The sequence below is a fragment of the Colossoma macropomum genome, unplaced genomic scaffold (assembly GCF_904425465.1).
Source record: "Colossoma macropomum unplaced genomic scaffold, Colossoma_macropomum, whole genome shotgun sequence".
In the NCBI taxonomy this organism is placed as follows: domain Eukaryota; kingdom Metazoa; phylum Chordata; class Actinopteri; order Characiformes; family Serrasalmidae; genus Colossoma; species Colossoma macropomum.
In genome coordinates, this window is record NW_023494784.1 from 28,448,485 (window position 1) to 28,473,743 (window position 25,259).

Sequence of the window (25,259 nt, forward strand, 5' to 3'; positions counted from 1 at the left end):
AATGCTTTTATCCAACATCACAAATTGCACTATATTAAATCATAACATCACATCATCATATTGCCCACTCCAGCTGCGACTATTAAATATCCTCATTTTTGAGTATTCTATTAAATATCTTAAACGCACAAATATTCAAAAATAAGAAACAGAAACAGTTTTGCTCTATTGCATAAAGTGTATGTATTTATTCTGCCTTTTAATAAAAATTAATTGAAATACTATAACGTAATGAAAATGATTGTCTCAGAACAAGCTGCATTAAAGGCTGATCCTACCCAATCTGGCAACCCTGTTCTGGCTCTTAAGAATGGTGATGCAGATAGACACAAATGCCATGTAAAATCCTTTTAAAGCCGATAGAACTTGCTGAATACTTGAAATATATAAAGCAAACAGACACTAGAGACTTTCACAGAAAGAAACTGAGAGCCTACATTATTTTTAGAACTGGATTTATAAATCAGAACACTGGATCCCAGAACATTACAGATTTCTGTAAAGAATAACGTAATGCCACAAAAACATCATACTGGAATAGAAAGAAGCCATATAATGGAATAACATACTGTCATTGCTTCCTCCCGTTTCAAAAATAAATAAATAAATATGATTAAAAGAGAGCATTGTATGCATATAGGCACATTACATAAACACTGTTAAAGTTTCATAATGTACCGTTTGCTCTCCAGTCCACACAGTTCACAAATTAAGCTGTAAATACATTTTGAACTCATTTACATGGATCTGCCCATTCAGCCTACAGATGTTTAGTCCCACCCATTCACACTGAAGCTATAAGGAGTGTTTTAAGTCCATTTTCATAAATCAGTATTGAATGCTCAGTAACAAAAACACAGCAACACAAATGTCAAAAGTGGAAAAAGTAAAGTATAAGAAAAATGTGGAATACAGGCCTTTTAATATTTCAATATCTCAAGCCTAATTCATAAGCAGCGTGTTCCTGCTACAGTATTTAGTGTACCATAAATATACTAATAATTAATAGCATCACTTCTCAACCATGAGAATTCAGTCTGGATACTCTGGATATTTAATGGACCATGCCTAAAACCAGTTTACAACACACACACACACATACACACACACACACACACACACACACACATGCATGCACAATTAAACACACATGCAGAGTAAACAGTGTGATAGTTCAGTAGACTGAGTCTGCTGCCTAGCTGCAGGGATGTGTAACAGGTAACAGTTAGATCAGGTAGAAGATCACTTTACAGGTGCAATAAATGATGTCATGGGTGACCTGTGCAGGATGATGTAAGAGGGAAACGTTTTGTTGAATGGCTACAGGGTCACAGAAAGTTTGTAGGGTGGGGTAGGGAATCAGCCTCTCAACTTGTGCAATAAACCCAAGATCACACTTTCAAGTGAATCAAATCAAAAGGAAACAACTAAGCATGAATAACACAAACCAGGCCATCTGCTGTTTAGCCAATAAGAGATGGAGCAACAAGACCATTTCAGATTAGTGCTGTGCAATATACTGTTCATATTGGTGTTGATGTCATGCACAAATGCTGCTGTACCAAAATGTCCTAGCATAATTATGCATGGCGCATTGTGCTAAATAGCCGGTTATGATTTACTTTTAATGTAGCACTTCATTTGATTCATGTTATTGAAATAGGCACCTGATAGTTACGACCGAAATATTTCAGATGTCCCTTTAAAGAGCAAATAATGTTGTACTGCAAGTTTGGCTAATAGAAAGTACTGAATTGTATTAGTCTATATGTTTTCATTTACTCCACACACTGTGAGCCTGGTATAAAACAGGCTAATAACAATTAGCCAGTTTGGCTGTAAAAAGACTCGGAAGGAATCGGAACTGGCCTTTGAAAATTCATGACTGGCGCACCTCTTTCCTTTTCCATAAACCAGGAGTTTGGTTTTATTGTTTTAAATAACATTTTGCGCACTGTACACCGATTGTTTTGAAATAACAGTTCAAAATACATAAAACCTACATAAATAGTAAGGTTCCCTTCTGGAAATCCTGTTTCTGTCTAGTTAACATTTACAATACTGTGGGATTCTATTTGTTGTAATTTTAAGAGAAGATCAAAACAGTTCAATAAAAATATGTCAGGTTTTAGCACAGAGTATGAGTGATTAGGAAGCATAGGCTCATTAACTTTATTAATAGTTGGTTTGTGGTTGGTATAGTACAGTGGGCAACACCTCTTTTCCTCATACTGTAAACTGGGGTTCGATCCTCCACCTGGGCAAGCACTCTACACTATACCAATTAGGGGAGGGAATCTTTAGGCACCTCACGATTCGATTCAATTCCGATTCAGAGGGCTTCGATGCGATTATAAAACTATTGATGCATCTCGATGAATCTTTTTTTTTTCTATACAGGATTTCTATTTTCCAACTGTCTGAGGACTTGGTAGTTTTAAAACAAAGTATTTGTAATGATCCATAATGAATTTACGTCCAATATCTTTTATTCATAAAACAAATGGAAGTGATGTGGCAAGTGAACTGGAAGGCTCTCATTCAATGCTCTTGTTTGGAGACGCTGCTGCCACTCATCTGCGATAAAATGCGCTGTTACGGTGAAATAAGATCCAGTGGTAATGGATGTCCACGCAGCACATTATATATTCTTTAGTGATTTTATAACTTCGGTTTTGGTTTCGTGATAGAGGTGGGTGGGAGCGCAAAAGACTGCAGGTCACGTAGCAATGAGGTTTCGCCGAGCTAGTCGCGAACGAAAAAGGAAAAGAAAAAGACAAACGAACATTCGGAGATGAATGGACTTATTCGGCGTCTCAGTCAGAATTTAAGGTGGAACAGGAAAGTTCAGCAAGAAGCTGGCGAGTGAGAAGCGACTTCAGCCTCGTAAAACAGCCGAAAGCTGAAAGACATTTTATAAGAAACTATTCAACTTTTGAGGAAAAGTTTTCTGGCGGAGATGGGAGAAAAGCGGCTATAGCTGAGCTAAAGCTTAAAGGAGAGCAGAGTAAGTCTGTGTTTTCGTTTATATTGCTTAGCCTAAACTAGGACATTATCACATACTAAGACATACTGGACATAAATGTTGCGGCTCCCAAGGTGGTTTTATTTTTGTTGAAAGGACAAAATGGCTCTTCTTAACATTTGGGTTGTGACTCTTGACCTAACCTAGCTTTTAATGCAGAGGGAGCCGGTCGGGTTTCTCTCTCATCCAGGTGTGTTTTTGTTATGTGCCGCCACAGACTGTCCGGGCGCTGCACTTACCCACTTCCAGTTCCACCCTTTGCGTTCCATCAACATTACGTTATAAATTAAATATTTAGAAAATCGATTTTTGACATTTGTGAATCGATGCAGACGTGGACGATTCTGAATCGCGATGCATCTAAGAATCGATTTTTTCCCCGCACCCCTAATACCAATAAGAGAGCCTTGAACAAGACGACTAACACCAACTTCTCCTATCTGTGTAAGCTGTAAGTAGCTCTGAATAAGAGCGTCTACCACATGCCATAAATGTGATACTGAGATACTAAGATAAACTCAGAAATAATTATTAAATATTAAATTTTTTAAACTACTCAACACATTCAGGTCTAAGAAAAAAACAAGCTTAAAGACACAGAGAGAAATGAATATCCACACAAGTCAAGATGCTGCCTTTAATTAAAGTACAGCAATGACCTTGTCCTCTCTGTTGGACCTGAGACATGATGCGCGCACAGAGAGAGAGAGAGAGAGAGAGAGAGAGAGAGAGAGAGAGAGAGAGAGAGAGAGAGAGAGACACTGACAGACAGACAGACAGAGAGACAGAGAGAGAGAGAGATAAACAGAAACAGGAAGAGAATGAAAGCTAATGGGTCAGTCTTTTACATCTGACCTGTATTGTTCCTCTCTCTCCTCTCCACTGTGTGGCTGTGAGTGTGAAGCTTAGTACTCTGTTTTCATCACTGATGAGATGAACTGACGGCTGCATTTGGCATTAACTCTGAAGTGCTCACGCTGCTGAGGTTTAGCTCTAGTCGAAATTTACATTTGATTTGTTTAAAAGGGTCCGTATATCTTTTTATTTTAATGCAAGACTTGTATGTTGTTTGATGTTGTATGCAAACACTGTTAAAAGTTGTCAAATCATACCATTTGCTACCCAGTCTATGCAGTCCACATAAGGAAAACAGCTCACTCTGAACTTTGTTTTATGATGTCACAAAAACCTATACATATACATACCTACTAAGCCTACAGCAGTTTAGCTCCACCCAGTGTTTCAGTCTGGATGGCTTTTTGAATGAGGCACCATAAAGAGCAGCCAAACAGAACAGAGGTCATTTACATACATCGCTCTGAATGGCACAAAAACATCCTGCTAAATTTTACAGGATAAAGAGTGGTTGGAAAATTGTCATATGAAGACGGTTATGTTTCTGATACATAAAAACATACAAATATCATAAGTGAACTTCAGGGAAGCAAAATTCAGGCCATACCTCTTGAAAGAAAAGCTTTACAACTGTTTTTTTAAATGCATCTTTCTTAGTTATTTCTTTGAAATGCTCATGTCTGCTTTTGTGCACTGTATAAAACATCTCAAAGCTATTTCTCATAGTAATTTGAGTGTTTAACAAGGTAATGGCTCAGGACTGTGTTTCCTCTCAATCGATGAATTTCCTCTCAATCGATGACCAACAGGATACAAAGAGATTTAATCTGGTAACAAAAACTATTTGAATCAGCTGATTGATTACAATACTTTGCAACTGCAACAACAACAAAATAATAATAATAATAATGGACCAGACCAACCAGCTTGAGCATTTACACATTTGAAAGCACTGTGCACAGAACACAGCTGGGAAAATTAGAGAGGAAAGACAAAAGCAAGAGCAAGAGAGAGAGGGCGAGAGAGATATACACCATTAGCTGACCTGTTGTGCTGTGTATTATTGATTGGTATTACACAAGTGCTCTGACTCCACTTAGCTGCCTATCCTTAAACCCAACAGATGCGTGCTGAAACCATTAGCCATTATACACCATTATTTATTCACATACAACTTGAAAAATTGCCTCTGCACAATCATTTAGACTTAAGTCGTGGCTCTAAGTACTGATTCATCATCAACAACAGCCATGACCATGCTAGTGTCTCAAAGCGCTCAGGGTAGCTCCGGCGGCACCGGTAATGCCACATTCCCCTCAGCACACGTACTGTGCCACGTGCCTTTTCTGAACAGTAGTAGTTTTTTTGGAATGTGGTAATGCAGTTTACATAAAAAAAAAAAACATACAGAAAAAAAAATATTATGTATTTGTATTGGAGAAAGTTTGAGTTACCATTGCTACCATTGCTTTATGTGGCCAATCTCAATGGAAACTGGCACTTTGAGTTTCCATATTAATAATAAAGGAATAAACAAAATACGACCCGTCTAATTAAATAATAGCTAGACAGTTAAGTCTTAAGTTTTAAACAGAACAGCTGTACAGCTGATGAACATCAGAATAATAAAAGTGACCAGTGAGCAATAATGGAGCTTGTTGAAGCTTCATTACAAGCTGCAGCGAAGTTATTAAAAGAAGGTAGGCCATTTTCACAGCACTTTCACTTTCACAGTACTTCTGGGGAATCGCCATGAGACACATATACTCCTTTACTGTCCAACTAACACTAGTCTCACACCAAGAAAATGTGTTAGAACAGTATTTAGCATTTAGCCCGCTTAACATCAGCTCCAGCATTTGTAATGGGAAAAATTCTTGTTCAGAGCAGAGAGGCTCTAATCCAAACTAATCTAATAAAGCAGGCGAAGAATGCACAACACTCTTGTTTTTGTGTTTCAGTGAGAGGCAGCTTTGCTGTATAGCAAGCTACTATGATCACAATGAGAACAGAAAATTAAAATAAGAAAGAACAGATATCAGAGATTAGACTAATTCAGTTAAAGTCAGTTCTTTTCTTCTTAAAAATCAAGCAACCACAGACGTATTTAGTAAGCAACAGTCCTAACTCCGTGGTAGCTGCTACTGATTTGTTAAAATCACATTTAATTTACTGTACTTTTGCATTGGGGACAGAAGAGTATCAACTCACTAATATTGAATATGACAGTGGAGAAACCCTTAAGGCCTTCAAAGAAGGTCTAATTTTAACTTCAAGTATAGTAGTAACACTCTTGTTTCTTTATTATGTTTTGGTTGGAAACAAAAGGGTTAATATTTAGACATTCCCCACAGGTTTCTAGGTACATAGCATTTTACATTACATTAACCACCAACGTAATTAGGAAGTGATAGTGGATTCAACTAATTACGTTTTGATTTACAATAAATGGGGTTCATTACTCTAGGGCCTCTGGAAGTCCTACATAAAATCAATATAACTGTTGTAAAAAATTAGAAAGTCAGGAGTGCTCAATGCTGGGGCTCTTTACTGTAAAACTGCCACAGATAAGGTGGACTATTTTAAAGTCTGTTGCAAGCTTCCAATTAAAAATATGGAACAAGCTTCAAATGTCCTTGTTTAATCTATATCAGCTGATAAATGTTCATGGGCAACACTGTTAGCGCTAACATACTACAATAACAAAATAACATTTTCATAGAGGGTTTAGTTTTTTATTTTTCGACCGAGTTTTGACATTTATGGCCCCAGCAATCACAGTTTGCCACTTGTATATGATATGATGGAAGATGGAGAGGAACACTGTCCTCTGAGACGCTGTGCTTCTAAGCCACACAAGGAAGCATGATGTCACTGTAAATGCCACTCCTGCATGCCAGTGTGGTTATTTGTGGTTATTTGATTTGCCTTTTTTTAGACTTCCCTCTATCCTACAACAGTACAAGTATGTTCTTTCCTCCAATGTAAATGAAGCTGGCTGGTGTTTTTTTCAGAGACAACATCAGCAAATAGCTCAGAGGGCACTCTTAAAAATAACTGTGTAAAAAGGGTTATTTGGACAGAGAAAAACTACTTTTGGTTTGCTAAAGATCATTTCAATGGATGGTTCTTTCAAGAACCATTTTTGTAAATGATGTGTGAGTATGAAGAACCTTTTTTAAAGTTCAAAAGAAACCTAATAATGTACAGTTTCTATACCAATTAAACCTTTGTTCTAGAACAATACATTCAAACCAGAAACCATTTAACCTTTATTTTTAAGAGTGGAACGACTTCCTGTATAGCTCTGTCTGTCTAACCATAGATAAACCGATTCTGATTGACACAGCCAATTCCACTTTTTGGGACACTGGCTATGGTTGCCTTTAAGGCACAATACTTGCAGATCCCAGATGCACTGTTCACTTTTGGACTGCAAAAATAGTGCTTTACCTAAAAGAGCCAAATGAACTGTTAGAAGTATATTGAAAAGTGGTGATTTGTGTTTACAGTATATAGCGCTAGTTCCAGCAGTGACACACGTTAAGACTTCCCATAGATTTTACAAAATTATAACACATAATAATTCCTGAGTAAAACACAGTTTTAAAGAGAGTTTTTGCATTTCACTCAATGTGGGGTTGGTAGGAGGGGGGCTGAAACATGATGATACTGGATAATATTTTTTTGTGCCTAATATAACAGGGAACATGAATGAACAAGGTAAAAAAGGTATATTTTGATTTCAGGTTGACTTTAAATCTGGTCCCGTTGCTTAAATAACTATTACTTTTTCATATGGGTGACTGACATGTTTCTGACATGATTCTTAAATAAATTAAATAATGACACACTTTTTTTCCTTTTTCAAACCTCAGACACCAAACATGTTTTGGCTTATTGAAGATACAGTATCAGTGACAGACAGATTAACAGATAAGCTCTAATATAAATCTATCTCCTGCCTGATTGGTGAGACTGAGGGAAGTCCATGTTTCTCCATGGCGATTCCCTCAGAACCTCAGCCAACACTAAAAGGCGCTATGGAGGCCAGGCTTGCAGAGTTCCTAATAGATGCTTCAGCATAATGGCTCGAACACAGGAAACACAATACGTTTGTGTCTGCAGGCTTCTAGGGTCACAATTGAGCCCCCATTCGAAGAAACACACCACAATCTCTCTTTTCTTCTTCTGACACAGAGACGTATTTCACTCGCAGTGTATTTACATGTTTCATGCTGGAATGCATGTGTGTGAGCTACTCCCAGTCACACGCATTCTTGGCCCACTGGGGTTCTTTGGGTATTCACAAAGCATATATATGTCACTCAACCATCTTATAGAGATTTTTGCACTATGATGTTACAAAGTCTTGATGCTGTATATCATCACTGTCATAATAAAACCTTGCATCTCTGAAACAGTAACTTCACTGGAAAAGGGAAAAAAACATGAATGGGAAATCATAACGCAGTTTTCTTCTGTAATGTGATGTATTTCCAAGTGCAACACCACATCAGGGAGGGTCTCTGAGCTAGCCGAGCATTTTGGCTCAATGACAGGTGGGGGTGATCAGAGGGGGAGGTGAAACATAACATTACTGGTCAATATTATTTATCCCCACCTGCAGGTGCATGGTGATGTAATAAAAAAATCAGAAGACATTTTCAAGCCAAATAATCACCAAGCTTTGATTAGATTATGGGAAAAAAGCCATGCTGATCTGAGGTGACAAATCATGTTTAATATAACCAGGGACATGAACTAACAAGGTAAAAATGTCAGTTTGACTTTAACGGAACTTAAAAAAGAATGTGAAAGGTTTGCTTTCGAAAATGTCTATTGGTCGATTTGTCATGAAATGTTCACACAATGTAAAGGGCAGCTGCAAAGATAATACAATATGAAAAATTGAACAAGGAAAATTTCATATGACCTTGATGATGCACTGCACAGGCTCAGCAAACCACAGCATGAGATGTTCAATCAAAAAGCATTGTTGACCCCCCCAGCAATTCACATGTCCTGAACTGGATGGAGACATTCATAAAATATACCTAACCTGCCCTTCTCCCCAAACCCTGAAATCACCTGGTGGGTGTCATGCTGCAGCACGCTCTGCGGAGTACAGAAGGATAAATTAATCATACAGAGGAGTGGCTGTGAGTGTGTGAGTGTGTGTGTTTCTCAGGATTCCATTTCTCTGACAAAGGGCTGGATGGTGTCCATTTCTGTATCCTAGCAACGTGTTTGAACAACCATCCAGGACAACACATAGAAACACTAAGAGACATGTACATGATAAACTACTCCATAACAATCAGAACACACACTCGATAAGCCTTCATGTTAATGAGTCTAATTTAGGTCAGTGTGAACATTTTACGCACACACACACACACACACACACACACACACACACACACACACACACACACACACACCTCTACCGGACAGAGTAAACGCAAGAATAGCAGACTGTACACAGCACAAATTATCCTAACACATGACTTCTAGGTATACTTTAAAGGCTTATTAAATATCTAGTTATAGTTATTCCCCATTTCAGTAGCCTAGAGATTCAACTGGCTCTATCACAAGCATAAACCAGTAACATAGAAGTTTATAGAAGAGGCACTGATAGTTTATGTCTCACTCTGTATGGAAACAACGCAGAGGATTTTAGCTGCCTTTGCACCAACATGTGATGACACGTTGAGGGATTCCTACTTATGCCATTATGCTGGAACGTTCCTTCATTTACATGTTTTCTCAGGTCTGGCAGATGTGGAATCATAGCTAAATACTGGAGAAATGCTTTAGTTATAATCATGATAGGTATGATAGATAATAACTGTTGTGAAGTGGCTGAAATTGTCAAAGTGAGTGGCAAAAGGTGCTGATAAGCACTAAATACTGTGGCAGAAAACAAAGTAAGCGAACTGTCAAAAGACACCGCTGCTAAAGATAAAAGCTTGGCTAGAACTGTGAAATGTTTCCAACTGCAGTACACAGCTATGGTGTCAGTGTGCATAAGACCACTGTTTTCCAACCTTGGTCCTGGAGTCTAACTGCCATGCACACTTCAGTGCTTTCCCTGCTTTGAACACACCCATGTCAACTTCAGCAAGAGGTTGGTAAGGAGCTGATCAGTTGGATCCAGTGTGTTGGGAGCAGGGAAAGTACTAAAATGTCCAGCGCAGGCCTACAGAAGCAGGGCTGGGAAACACTGTATTAGACAGTGTTTGTTGACTTGGCCAGTAATTACCTACCTCAGTGTTTCACACCTCCAGGCCTCTGGCTCACTGCACTGCACAGTGTTTTTCTGATTCAGCTGAAGAAGGACGTATCTAATGAGTACGATTCGGGTAGAGGGAAAACAGGAAACTGCAGTGCAAATGGACTATAGGACTGCAGTTGGGAAACACTGACCCGCCTCCTGTACCTTGGCTTTGGCAAACAGGCCAGGAAAAGCTGGATATAGCGTAAAAGCATGGTCAGGTAGTCTTGTAATAACTCCAGCAGGAATAAAAGAAGGTGACAACCTGAGTAAAAGTGAGTATGAGTAGGTTAATATAGCTACAGTGGAATTACTTCTACACCCTCCTTGGGATACTGACCCAATTAAAGAGGTAAAACTCCAGACTGAGAGATATAAGAACAAAGCAGCCCAATTGATGTGACCAGCAGGAATGACAGTTATGAACCCCAAAAATACATTACAAATTACATGTGAATGACTAAAACAGAACTAAGTAAAAAGGGGAATCCTTTCCTTTCACACATGCATCCGAGTAATCACACATGTTCTACTTTAAAACGCCCAGAAAGGCCCAAATTCATCAAAAAATAACTTAAGTCTATGTGAGTAACTCACTTCAGTGGAACAAACTCCGCTCTCCACTGCAGGGAACTATCCTAATGGCAAAATGAAGACAGGCAGCCACACCGGACAAGGCTGTTCTTGTGAATTAAACTCTCCGCCACTCCGGTTCAGAGTGATTTACTGAGTTAAACTCCTCACTCACCACCAGCACGGACGTCCTCACCACCTCAGACACGCTCTGCCGGAGCTCCGCCGCTGTGCCTGGTTTGCTCAGCCCTCGTGTAAACTTCCTTGTCTCGGTTTGCGGTGGCAGCGACATCGTCCTTCAGCAGGAAACCCGCCCCGATAGTAGTAAGTGCACGTTTAATGATAAAACCGAGATTAACTCCACACCATCCGCTCGTGTTTTCCTCTTCGACCTCAGCTGCTAGAAGCGCGGCTCCTCTGTCGGGCTCATATCCCACTCCGCGCAGACCTGTTCAAAGTCATCATAAACTCTCTTTAACCGAGTCACTAACGCGCCCTACACAGTAGTTTACGCTCGTTGAAGAGTTCTCGTGGCCAAAACAGGCCATTCTCCCTCACTATCAGCGTCTCATCTCCGCTGGTGTTCACACGCTTTGCTAAACTTGGGCTAATCTCCGTGTTCGCGCTCCGCCTCCACACCGCTGACCAGCGGGACAATGTTTTTCCACACCCGTCTTCCGGCAAGCCCCGCCCCCTGCGCTCGCTGATTGGCTACAGAGTTCCAAATCCTGGAAATGGAACATATGGCTGTTATATTAGTGTTGTTGTGATACATGTTGATATGTGTGTGTGTGTGTGTGTGTGTGTGTGTGTGTGTGTGTGTGTGTGTAAAAAGTTTCATTATTTAATTTATTTAAATAATAAAGTAATTGCCACTTAGTTATTCAAGCAACAGGACCAGATATCAACCTGAAATCAAAATGCACCTTTATTACCCTGTTATTTCATGTTCCTTGTTATATTACGCGCAATGCATCAAATCATATATCATTTAAAAGACAAATTTCTTGTTTTACTGTAACTTTCCATCAAAGTGTAATGACTTTTGCCCACCTCTAAAGAGTTTTGGCTAGGTCACTAGCAGTGGGCAGGGAAAAACAATATTATCCAATATAATTATGTTTAAGGTCCCACCAACCCCACGCTGAGTGAAGCACAGAGACTCTCTCTGAAACTGAGTTTTACTTAGAAACACACATAAATAAAATGATATATTTGTGTTATGGCTATGTTATTGTGTTAGTGTTATTTGCCTACGTATAAGAGGTGGAGCTCCAGGAGTGCCAGGGTTAGATTTGAAGTCACACATGAGTGTTCGCGTTGCTGATGCAAATTTAAGACAAGATCTGTAATAAAGTGACTGTGTAATGTGAGATGTGTTACAGTAAAGTTTTACACGTAAGCCACTGTCTTTCCTGTTTTGAGTAGGCTTATTTAAAATCTTATGTACTTCACTGTTCGTAATAAGTCCAGCCTTATGCTTAGTTCACTATTACAGTAATGTGCTGTGACTTTCCCCTTTCTGTAGGTAAACAGGCGGACTGCTTATGAGTGTGAACAGCTGGCGAGTCGTAGCGCAGGAGGCGGGGTTTGTCTGAATACAGGTGGGAAAAACAACTCCACTGGACACACATTATGTCAGCACGTTAGTGATCATAACAACAATTTCATTTACACGGTAACGACGTAAAGCTGTGACTGGAGAAATAAACAGAACATTCGTCTCCTGACTAAGCAGTGAAACGGATCAGGGTTTATAGGAGCCTCTGTGGTGTTAAGAGCAGCCCAGTGGAAACTCGGTATGGAAAATGAGTCATCATTTGTAGAAATGGATACAGCATGAAACTGTACTGGAGTTTGTTACTTCAGCGACTCGACATCCAGCACCTGTCACCATAGGGACTGACGTTTAGGCGCTTTTCTTCTGTTTTTGGATCACAAAGATGTAGTGAGATTAGGACTATTTGAAAATAGAAAAGATCAAACCTATTAACATTTTGCTTCAGTGCATGCAAGTAAGTGGAGGTACCACTCACCTCTGACCATTTGAAACAATGAATGTGGCCTGCGATCTAATCCAGTATGAAAGTAGAGACAAGTCTATGTTAATACCTTCTTAAATATATATACACACACGGCCCATTTCCAGCTGTAAAACATTGTGATGGACCCAGAGGTCAAAGTAAAGACAATGAAGGTATTCTTAAAATATGCTACAATGTAAGACAACTCCTTATTACTGGTCAGTTTAAACACTGTCTGTTTGGTTGGCCTGGTCAGACGAAAGGCCCCAGAGAGGTGAACTGAAAGCTCATTAAGGGGGCAGCTTACTTATTAAGAGCAGGTAAATCCTTCGTAGTACACAAGACCAGCTGTTCACGTCTCCATCATTTAACAGATCCACTAATGATCCTACCAGGGGGAGAGCCCTCCCTGTTCATTATCAGGAGAGCTTCACCGCCCAGCACTTACTGGAAGGCCATGCCATCATACCATGTTTTGTTCTTAGGAACTCTTTCAGGAAGCTTTTTCCAAAGATGCATGGCAAAACTCTTAGCTGAAACCTAATTAAAGCCCCATTCATTACTTTTATATTGCTGCCATCTAGAGGTTGGAGCAGTAGAGTGTATACTAGGCTGCTTTGGCAGATATCGATTAACCCTAGTCCAAATAAAACACTCTTTAATGGAAAATCTCCATTTAGGCCATCACTGGGCTTAACATGTGTCTGGAAAATCAGCCCACACAGTCCTGGCAGCCCAAAAGCAATTTCAGCTCAAACACACAGGAGTCATAGAACATACAAAAAATCAAACAACTCACATTATTCAGGATGTTCAAATGTGTTTATTGCTTTCATATCCATAGAGCACTCTGTTTCTCTTTCTTTTCTTATTTATCTGGAATATGAAAACCTCCTTCCTCTGCCCACAGATGCTCAGGTAGCCACACCAAACTCCCTCAGCCCTTCTTTTGTCTGTTCTTTCTCAGTTTTCACATATAAACCACTCTGACAGACCTTCACAATGAGGCAGCCTTGTCTTCTGAGAGTAAATAGTGCTTATGAAACTACAAAATCATGTTTAACTCTACAGTTTAAAGCTTTACTTCCTCAATGGCATTCTTCATATGTAGCTTCCGACTGTGGTTTTTGCATAAACTGCAGTGAGGAGCATGGCTGTTTTAATGCCGTGAGGTGTGGCTTTATTAATATGGAGTGGGCTAGATTGTGATTTTTCTCCTAAAATGGCAGCGGTGGGAAATTTAACAACCCTGAATTAAGAAATGTCATCATCAATACTAATATAACAAAAGAAAAGACATAAAATACATTTTCATGTAATACTTTTTGAAGTACCTTAGATATCTTAATGAGAAAATTATGTTTAAAATTTCTTCTTCACTTTTTTTTTTTAAACATTTTCTGTGGAAAAGTTAAAGCCACCTACATTTTTAAAACCTCTCCAAAATGCAACTTTATGAAGGCTCCTTGTCATCAATGAATGAAAATTGTACTTTAAGTCTGAAAGACATCAAAAAAAGTTTGGCACATAGACTGGTGGATTACAAGAAGAGAGTCTGTTAATAGAAGTCATCAAAACATAGAAAGTTGTTTTGCAAGTTGTTTTGCAGAAATAAAATGCATATGAAGTTACTTATCAAAAATCAGGGCACCAGTATCGAGAGGCCTCCATTATGAAGTAACAAGTGACACTTATGGCAGACCAGAGTGCGCACAGATAGATAATTAATCATAGTATATAAAATGAGATTCTATAAAAGAGGCAAACAGCCCAGTAAAAATGCAGAAAAATGCAGAAAAAAGCAGATATGCACAAAAATACGACGTTCAGCGGACATGTCACCGTTTAAAAAAAAGCACCAGGACTCTTCATGGGGACTGTCAGACGCACTGGATTAACGTGTCTTATGGTGTAAAATCATGATAGAAAACGTTGATGTCACAAAAAGTGATTTTTGCTTAAAGAGCTAACACAAACTGACCATCAAGGTCAGATCATACACACACGCGCACACACACACACACACATACACACAGTTGCTCCCTAAGGCTGTGTGGCTCAGTAGGGCTCTTTGCGGTTGAGATAGCGAGTTCTGCTGGATGAGATGGTGGCACTGCGAATCACTTCCATCCACCTGCACACAACAGAGCAATATGTTAGTACTGTAATAAAAAACCTCAAACATACTAAAAGTGTACAGTACAAGTTTATTTATATTGTTCTTTTGGTAACAGTGTGATGTGTGACAATCAACATAACACATGCTTAACAGACCTCTCAAAGGAGTACTCGCTCTCAGATCTGAAGTAATAGATGTGGGATTTAAAGTGAAGTTTGAACACGTAGTCTTTATGGATGTTCTCAGACTCGGCTGGCACAGTTACAGAGTAACCCAGCAAAGGCAGACTGGCCAACGGATACTCATCCTGAAAAAGGGAGAGCGAGAGAGAGGGAGAGAGGGACAGAGACAAAGAAAAAGAGGGAAAGTGAGAGAGAGAGGGAGAAGACAGAGAGAAGGAGGGGGGAGGAAGAGATGGAGAGACAGCAAAAAAAGGGAAGAGGGAGATGCAGAGAGAGATGAAAGCAGAAGAGAGCAAAAAAATATAGAGAGATAGAGAGAGAGAGAGAGAGAGAGAGAGAGAGAGAGAGAGAGACAAGGAGGGGGAGAGAGAGAGCAAGAGGGAGAGATATGAGACAAGCCCCTCATATAGCAGCATGCAGACATTCCACTGGGATTTGAGACATTTACAGAGTACACAGTAAGTGTGGACACCTCCGTGTGTGTGTGTGTGTGTGTGTGTGTGTGTGTGTGTGAGTTCACCTGGTGTGTTTTGTAGAAGAACAGGCTGAAGTTTGTAAAAACAACCCAGAGCTTCTGCCAGCCGTTACTGTTCTTAAATTTCCGTAGCAGGTTCCCAGAGAGCTGGTTCTAAAAAATAGTGAACAAAGAGCTCAGAGAGTGCACGTGTGTGTGTATTACAGGTCCATATACACAATACTGTGCAAAAGTCTTAGGCACCTGAGAAGCTTTTATCTAAGCTTTTTATAGGGGGAAAAAAAAAACACTAAGATGAGAATAAATTAAAAAAACATTAATTATATAAGTACTGATTTAATGTCAGTCCAAGTGTTTATTTAAACATTTTTTAACCTCTTCTCATGGCAGCCCAATATTACTTGTAGTCATCATCCAATACTTAGTTTGGTCAATCAGTCCTTCATTAAATTAAATCAGGTGTGCTGCTGATGTAATTTCACAAATCAATGCAGTGGCTGATGGCATCAAGGATCTGGAACCAAACCTCTTCTGAGCAGTTTTTAAGAGATCAACTAGTTTTTTGAAAACAAGAAAATCTTATGTTTTGTTGTGTTTATGTTAATTTGTATTAACTCTAATGTTATATGGAGTTTTCACTAGCAAAAACACATGTAGAGGATGCAATGAACAGTTTAAAGCAATTTGCTTAGGTGTCGAAGACTTTTGAACAGACACACAAAAATGAGAATACTTGCCACATTGCAGGTCATTTACAAAACAGTGTGTTTCTTAGAAGTCTTACTAGAAGAAATACTCTCACACTTAACACCCACTTGCCACTTACTTCACCCTCAACTCTAACCTCCTGCTGTAAGCCAGCAAGCTTTTAAACCCAAAAAGCACGAGGACAGTCTCTTGGAAACTTGCCAATTATGGCAGCAGTAGCAGGCTAACCAATCCAATAAAGCAACGGTAAACAAACTAGTACAGATCAGTGGGTCATTTCAGAGAGGTTAACGTCTGTGCAGTGTTAGATATTTTCATGCAGGTCAAGCATGAGTAAAGTGTTTTTAGCAAGATCTTTGACAAACCAGCAATAGTTTTCAGAAAGCTTACGGAAATCACTGTTCAGCTGTGTCCTCATTTCACTGCTGAACACTGACATCTAGTGGACAGAATAAGCCACAGCACCTGAAACTAGGAATGCACTAATATGGGAATTGTAGGCCCACACAAATACATTTTTCTTTGACATACCTGTCAATGCTGATGCCAATGTCAAAATAATAACATTCATAACATGTAGAAAGTGGTACTATATCTACCTGGAGCAGAATAAATACATCATCTAATATCAATTAGAAATATCAGTCAAATCTCACCATCTGTCCGATTCTGTTTTTTAAAGCAATTATCTGCTGATATGATTCCAATATCATTGTGCATCCCTACTTTAAATGCTTTCAGATGTAAGCCACCCTTCCATTTCCTTACATAAGCAGAAACAAGTCAAGGTATCAGTCATTAGCTTAAACATGCTTAAAATGTAGTTCTGTGCTTTAATGGATAAGCAAAACAAACATATATAAAGCCATTATCAAACCACTTCAGCAGAAATGCAGCACTTTAAGAAAAGAAAACATGCTGTTTTTTGTTGATTTTAACTAAGCTTATACATTAAGGCGTTACATAGGGGTGTGACGATACCCTGAGTCCACGAATAGATTCACAATACTGATACTGGGTTTGCAGTTTGATATTCTCACCATATTTTGAACAAAATTTGAATGAAAAAGAATGATGGATATATATGGATAAATAATAATATTGTTGCACAACTGACTAATGACACTAGAGCTAGGATGCAGGAGGAGTGCTGCAGTGAGCTGCTGATCATTTGCAAACCTTTGTGTAATTGCACTAGATGTCACAAGTAATACAATGTCCATTCTGCATTAAGGTGCTAGATCACTAGACAAGCTGTGTGTGACTAGGTCTGTTTGAATTTGGCATTTTTTCCATATGAGAACTGTGTTTCCAAAATGAGTTATATATTAAGCTAATTAACCAGTTGTATGTAGCTACCTAATGTATGTAATGTGACAAGACGAGCTGCTTAATGTTCAATGGTTCTGAAGCAGCCTGCTAAATACTTGTAATTAACAGCAACTAATACAGATTGAAATACTTCAGTGACTAACATTAGTGATTTTAATAAGGGCAACGTCAGCTCACTCTGACAAATCATTTACAGTGTGGACTGTGCGTCCTCAAAGAGTAGTTCCGTTTGCCAGAACATTGACATGGAGGGTTAACTTCCGGTTATTCACTGAACTGCATCTTCAGAATCAACAGCATGTTTTCTTTTCTGGTGGCCGAAGGTAACTTAGTGTGGAAAGTGAAGTAATACTTCATGTGTTGTATGTGTTGTTTATCCTTCATTTTAAGAAAATGCTCCCAGATGTCTTTTTTTCCTTTAGCCATATGCTCACATAGGTACAGCACTATGCATCTGTTTGTCATGTGACATCATGCAGCAACCATTTTAATCACAGGCTGTGTTTGAAATAGCCTACTACATACTGACTGTGCCCAAATATAGTAAGCAGTATGCAGTATGTGACCAACGTGCATTTCTCCAGGATGCCAAAAGTCCCCAGATGAAGTACTACTCCAGCCAAATATTCCAGTATGCAGCCAGAGCTATCTTCATGATATACTGCATCCCAAAATGCAACGCGGTCATTACAGGAGGGCATAAACATTGCCCGCTTTGCCTTGCAATTTGATATCCTTTTATGGATATACAAGTTAATTGAACGGAAACCATTTGTCCTTCTGCTGCAGTCAGTGCAAAGCTGAATCCCCATCATATTACTCTGCTGGGCTTGAGCTTATTTTGTCTATTTAATACATTTAATACTGCACTGATAACATGTTTAAAACAGTAACTTACTAAAGTTAGTCAACAATCCACACAGTGTCAGCTTTTCAGGCTCACGTGTGGAGTCACACTGCTTATTATTCAGTCAAACTAGCTCATATTACTGACTGTGAATGTAATGGAAAAGAAATAACTGACCTCTTAGCAAACGTATGAACACATAGGTGTCTCTGGAAACCACACAGGTTTACTACACAGAGGCTAAGCAAAGAGGCTAGCTAGTTGGGCCCAGGCAAATGGGGGCTACAGTGATGTCACGACACAGATGTATAAGTGAATTGCTGCCCTCTTTAGGTTAAGATGTTAACCCACTCTTGGTTGGACGTCATTTTGGAAAAAAAAAAAACAAAACCAAAAAAAATTAAAAATTCGACAGATAATGTTGATAATGTTGATTTTACAGTCAACATTATCAATAATGTAGAATAACTGTTTCAGTCCTAGTCACAATGCATTGTTACACCCCTAATAAAGTTACAGATATATTATCATCAGTATTTTGGCGAGTGTGGGGAGTTTGTTAAAACAGGAGCAGTTTGACGGTTCCTGGTGAAAGAGGCAGTCTGATTGAGTCTGGGTGTGTTACCTCCAGACTGATGCAGCAGTCAGTAAAGGAGAGACTCTGCATTCTGTACCAGCACACTACAGACACAGGCACTGCTCCCTGCCCCCGCGAGACACACACACTCACTGCAGCACAGGACTCTACACACACACACACATACACATATAGAGGGAGGCCAGGGTAAAGAGACAGTTTCACAGGGAGAGGAAGGGGCCGACACAATCAGACAACAAGACACAGACAGAAAAAAGAAAGAGAGAGAAAGAGGACAGTGAGTGAGGCATGCGTTAATACAAATACAGAGTCAGTGAAAGGGTTAAGAGACCGCAGGAGACACACCGGAGGGGAACATGGGTAGAGCGAGAGAGAGATAGAGAGACACCACTGCTGCCTAAAGCAAAAGTTACACACAAAAACACACACAGTAAACGAGAGGGAGCAGAGAGAGAGGTGATCAATCAGTCGAAAGCCTGGTACCTCCGTCGCTATGCTAAAGTCCAGCATGGAAACACTGGTGTTGCGATGCCAGCACACATGAACCGTGGTGTTGCCACGGTGATGTGCTGAGCTGTTGCCATGGCGCTCCAGAGATGTGCGCGACCCACCCAGGTCATCCTCTGACTCCACCTCTGAAGCCCACTCCCCTGGAGACTCTGAGAACATTTCAGTAGGTTAATGTATCCTCACCTTTCCACAGCACACAATCACTATTTCACAGCACACAATCACTCTCCCACACAGCAGGGATGGACAGTTTCATCAATTATGTTGATCAAATATCCACATTTTAAACAAATGGCATTTAAAAATCCCAATAAAAAAAAACTAACTCATAGTACGTAATTTTTTCGTGGTTTGATTTTTTTTTTTTGCACCATTTGAATATGCTGTTTTTAGCTGCCCTTTAGAGTGTGTGAACATTTCATAATGAACTGACCAATATAGCAAAAATGTGTCACATTAATGTTAAGAGCGGTACTTAAGGTTACATAGCATTTTTAAATTTTTAATTACTATAATTAATTTTATTTAAGAACGTACTTATTTATTTATTGAAGTTTTTAAAAGATTAAAAGTTAAAGGTTCTATCATGACAGTGACAAAGTGTAGTGTTATCATTAAAAAATCAAAATATAGAAGGTTCAGTTGATCCAGTGATTTATCTTTGTGTTGTAGGTATATGTGATTTAACATAATGCCAGCTGACCTATTGACCAGTTAGTTTGAAATCACTGTTTTCAATAATATACAATAATATAATTTGTGGCAAATACATGCCTAATATGATGCTAGACATCATCACAGGTCTCAGCTAATTAGCAGGAAGCTGTTAAAAAAATAAAAAATTTCCAGAATGATAAACAGGGCTGTTTATGATTCTACAATGACTGACAAAGGTGTACAACCAAATTCATTTATAATAAACTTAAACCATGAAAAAAAAAGTCAACAAAAAAGTGGTGAAAGTGGTGATCAAATCTTGAGGCACGCGACTCAAGGAATTACTATAAATAGATAATTACAGGTTATTATTTATCATTTATGAACTTTTTGGTGCTCTCAAAAAACTTAAAATGAAACATCTTAAAATACCTTCTGGTGTGTAGCTTTTAGTATTTAAATTGACACTAAGTTATTATTGAAAATAACAGCAAGTACTGTGTGTATTTTTCATATAGCTTAGTTGTTGCTCATATTTTGAATATGAGACCTTGTAGTTATTCATCAAATACAAGGTGATGCTCAAATTATTTCAATTTATTATTCCAAACTCCAAATTCTTTATTCAAATACCCAGTAAGTTTATATTTCTGTATATATGAATAACTACCCATCCACAAACACACACACACAAACACAGTGTGTGAAATCACAGTAAAATTGGTGATGCTCAGGCAGTTATAACATTGGCAGGACATTAAGACAGTCATGTGTCTTTTAATGGGAGAAAAATGCAAGTCTTGTTCAGCTTGGTCTATATACCAATACTTCTGACTGGCCCATAAGCAGAATGGAAAGAAGGTGTGTACTTACTGACATCGTTGCTATTGGTCAGCAGGCTTGCTGACGGTCCATTAGAGTCCTCAGCCAGATCCACAGCCATTTTTAAATCCTCCATCCATTTCTCCATCTCTGATACAGAACTAGAGTGAGAGAGACAGCGAGTTTAATTCTTTACCGCAGTGCTAGGCTGCCTTGGGTATTAAGAGATTTTATTACCATAATCATGCATAAATAACTGAGAGCCATAACTGATTCTACTAAGAGCTCTTTATCAGCTGTAGAGCAGTGAGGGAAATAGGTACGACTGGATATACTTTAAGTGTCATAGCAAATAAATGAGCTAGTTATTGGTTTATGGTTATGATTTCTGCAGTGAAAATGAGTTAGTGTGTACTTTACCTTGCTGCAACCACCACTGACTGGCGCTGGGTGACCAGAGTGAAGCAGTGAGGAACTCCCCACTCCTCTTCACTCTCCCTGATCTACACGAACACACGCATACATTCATTTTACCATAGATGCGGACAATAAAATCGACATTATCACATCAAAGCTTAAGGAAGAAAAAGAGAAAGTAACACAGCTCTTACTGTCATTCCACGGAGAGGAAGTTGTCCGTGTACTTTAAACTGATTGGATGATGTTATCCCTCGACTTGTGTACAGTAGCACGTCACTGAACTAACACATACACAGGCAGAGAGTGATCAGTCACCTATAGAAATATATAAGCGTGTACATGCATCTGTTTGTGTGTGTGTGCTGTTCTTACCAAAAAGAACATGCGCTGTTGCAGGCCCTTCCCAGAAAGTTTGCTCAGGCAGCCCAGTCTGATGAATTCACGTGTTGGGGTTGCTAGATTGTCCACCCCAATCAGGTCCTTCTGCAGCTCCAGCAGCCTCTGGTAGTTATCAGTTTTCAACATGCTGGAGTGCAGCAGAGCCTCCAGCTCAGACACATCAGCCAGTGCAGCTACAGAAGAGGGCATATATTCATCAACTTTAGAGAGGATCACATTTGGGAAACACACACACATATAATGTATGTAAAACACCAAATCTTACAATTGTATTGTATTTAAAATTGTTCCTTGTGTATTAATGGAGATGCACAATAACACTGAAATCATATCAGTATTGGCAGACAACTGCATAAAGAAATTCTAAACACTGGACAGATGTTGAAATTTGACCGATATTTCAATCTAATATTTGATGACATATTTATTGTACTCAGGAAGAGCAAAACGTTTAGGTGATGCTGGGCTACTGCTCTAAAATGGCTGCATTCTATTCATTTTCCTGCATTTGTAATCGTACAGAGATAAATGCTGTATGTCTATAACATTGCAGGCAGAGTCAAAGTGTTTATGTATTTGTATTGGCAAATATGTACATGAAAATATTGCACAGCATCTATGCAGTTTCTATATTTGTGCATCCCTATGTATTACTAGTTATCTATTTCTCAGGATATCTTTGCCTTTTTGTAATGCACATTTTTAGAGAGCAGAGTTATACATATTCATTAGCAATTGCTCTTAATGGCTAACAAAACATGCTCACCCCATGCACAGCAACCAAATGGTATAAAGTGTCCTATCTGATGGATATTCTCATGACATGAAGCTTCCAAATGCCATAAAACAAAAGATTCAGGACTACTGTTATAAAAACAGATTTACTTTATATGCTGAAGCCCAGTGCTAGCATAAATCTTGATATGAAAACCAAAGGGCTTCTACTCTGTTTTCAATACAGTCTCAAATGAAAATGCTACAGTAATGTAAAGAAAAGCAATAAAAGACAGTCGCTTTCATCTGTTCTTGTTTTCAGGAAGCTGGTGCAAAGAACTGTTGGCTGATAATAGTTCTTTGACAGCAACACAGCTTTTCTTACTCAGGTTCGATCCTTGCTAGCAAAACATGGGAGCACTTTTGACAGTCAGATGCATCCACTCGAGGGGGATGTGTTACTAATATGTAATTAGTAAATTATAGATAGTTGTTCAGTTCTAATAAAAGGACTACATATCCACATCACAACCTGAGCCATTTCTAAAGATCTGGGAAAATAGATCTTCACATTTTTGCCAGTAACCATGGAGACCTGGTGCATGCATTTCCTGTTCTAATAATATTTCAGAGTCGGAATCACTTCTTAATTCGACAAGTATGTTACACATATAAGGGATCTGTCTTGGTGAGTGCACACAAGAATGACATGTAACATACAGAACAGACCAGACAAACACACATATTTAACTAAGGACAAATAAAATAAAATAACAGTTAAAAGTAGAATGTAAACGCAGCTAAACAGATGTGCGAATATCCATACATATGCAGGTCTGAGTGTACATATAATATAATAACTATTATATACAGAGTATTACAGAATAATAAGAACATTAGCAAATAAGCATCATGTTACAGAGGAGTTACACTGTAAAACAATAAGGGAGGTTTGTTTTATTGGCGTTTTTAAGAATACAAAGAACAAAAAGAACTCAGGATATGACTGCTTTAATGTAAGGATTAGTTGTGGCACTAAAGATAAAGTTCCACTCACCTCTGCAGTCTCTGAAGTCGGAGTGTGTGGCAGGGTAATGTTTGCACAGCCTCTCGAGAATCTGTTTGTAATGCAGCAGCCTGTGCAGCGGCCTCAGGATAAACACGTTTAAGGGTACGTAACACACCTTCTGCAGTTCAAAGTCTCGACACACGTTCTCCAGCTTCCGCGTCGCGCGGCACGCTTTCTCCAGCTCACTCACACACTCTGAATGTTTCTGCAGCTGGGCCGTCAGCGTCTGGCAGAGCACACACAAAACAGCTAGTGTCACAAACTGTTTTAAAATGGATTGTGAAATCACCTGCAGGAGATGGCATATTAGTATTGATGGGCTGTTACCAGCAGAAAATGCTGGATTGGATATCGGAGGGACGAAGGAATGAATCTGATTCAATCCTGTAACAAATCTAGCCTGTAATAGTACTCACTCATGTTATGTTGTTAGCAGCATAGGTGACAACCCATATGGTTTACCTATGTAAAATAGCTTTTTCCACAATTTTGGAGGTATACAGCTAATGCAACAGTTTTGCCAATATTTTTTTTGGACAATGAACATCAATAGTTGGAAAAACTGTCGTGTTTATTTGCTATTCTCTTTTTGTTTTTTAGGCTCTTTTTTTTTGATGTGCTCAGACAAGAGGTTGGTGGTTTACTGATGTATGTAAAATTTTGTTGTCTGTACACAAACAAAACAGATATTGCTTCACATGAGAAATGAGCCAAGCCATCAGAGCATTACTTGGCAGACTTGCAAAGGTGTTGTGCTGTAATATGATCGTCAATAGAGGGATGAAAGTTTAGTTTGTGTGTCTTTCATGACAAAGATGCCCTACATTAATATTAACTCCTCTATGTCACCTTGCAGATTATCCTACAAAGGACTTTTATTGTCAGCTTCTCTCAGAACACAGCCTGACTCTGCTCTCTTTCTCTCTCTCTCTGACTGCCTTCGATTGTGTTTGCATGTATATGTCACTGTGTGAGAGGCTGGTTAGCTGTTTAGCTGTGAGAAATATGTATGGAATAATTAGTATTATTACTAGAGGAATATATCACAGTAAAGAAAATCAAAATTGGATTTGAAAATTTGAATTGAATATGTTTGAACATGACAGCCCACTGGAAAAGAAAAAGTAGTATTGGGCCATCTTAAACCTATTTTAAAGATATCCCTATGTTCAAAATATTAATGTTACATTACAAAATACAAGATGCTGTAAGATTGTGACACTGTAACAGCCTTACCTTCAGTCCCTGGGTGTTTTTCAGCATGACGTCTCCAATGCGCTGGTAATCTCCTTTAATATGGGCATTCGAGCGTCCTTCCCTGCAAACACACAGTGTTTACATCACTTACAATCTGTTGTTTTGGGTTTTAAACATTTGACCTGAATCAGTGACATCGCCGCCAGGTTAATGTGCAATGCCTTGGATCACAAGCAGATGTTGCTGTTGCACAGTTTTCACTGACTGCGGACTGATTCTGTATGTGTGTGAATGTGTGTGTGTGTGTGTGTGTTCTGCCCTATGTTCCAATTTCAGTTCCAGTTATGAGACAAAAAAAGAAAATAAAACAAAAAAACGGAAGAACACTTAAATGACCATGCATTCACAAAAAGGATGGCTTTTTATTCGCAGTCAACCTTATAGACCATTACT

General features: G+C 38.9%; 2 protein-coding genes across 4 annotated transcripts in view; both read right to left on the reverse strand.

The window, feature by feature from the left end:
• zmp:0000001200 (dedicator of cytokinesis protein 9) overlaps positions 1-11,381 on the reverse strand; it is a 110,173-nt gene extending 98,792 nt beyond the window's left edge. For all 3 annotated transcript variants that reach the window (XM_036567236.1, XM_036567245.1, XM_036567257.1), the window contains exon 1: positions 10,909-11,381. In XM_036567236.1, coding sequence (XP_036423129.1) covers positions 10,909-11,025 — 117 coding nt within the window. In that variant the 5' untranslated portion in view covers positions 11,026-11,381. The remainder of the gene's footprint in view (positions 1-10,908) is intronic.
• Positions 11,382-13,560: 2,179 nt separating this feature from the next.
• LOC118806029 (FERM, ARHGEF and pleckstrin domain-containing protein 1) overlaps positions 13,561-25,259 on the reverse strand; it is a 62,207-nt gene continuing 50,508 nt past the window's right edge. Inside the window, exons 17-26 of the mRNA XM_036567281.1 lie at positions 24,846-24,927; positions 23,598-23,835; positions 21,800-21,999; positions 21,619-21,708; positions 21,428-21,510; positions 21,059-21,168; positions 19,502-19,677; positions 15,579-15,686; positions 15,032-15,183; positions 13,561-14,891 (exon numbers count right to left, since the gene is read on the reverse strand). Coding sequence (XP_036423174.1) covers positions 14,816-14,891; positions 15,032-15,183; positions 15,579-15,686; positions 19,502-19,677; positions 21,059-21,168; positions 21,428-21,510; positions 21,619-21,708; positions 21,800-21,999; positions 23,598-23,835; positions 24,846-24,927 — 1,315 coding nt within the window. The 3' untranslated portion in view covers positions 13,561-14,815. The remainder of the gene's footprint in view (positions 14,892-15,031; positions 15,184-15,578; positions 15,687-19,501; positions 19,678-21,058; positions 21,169-21,427; positions 21,511-21,618; positions 21,709-21,799; positions 22,000-23,597; positions 23,836-24,845; positions 24,928-25,259) is intronic.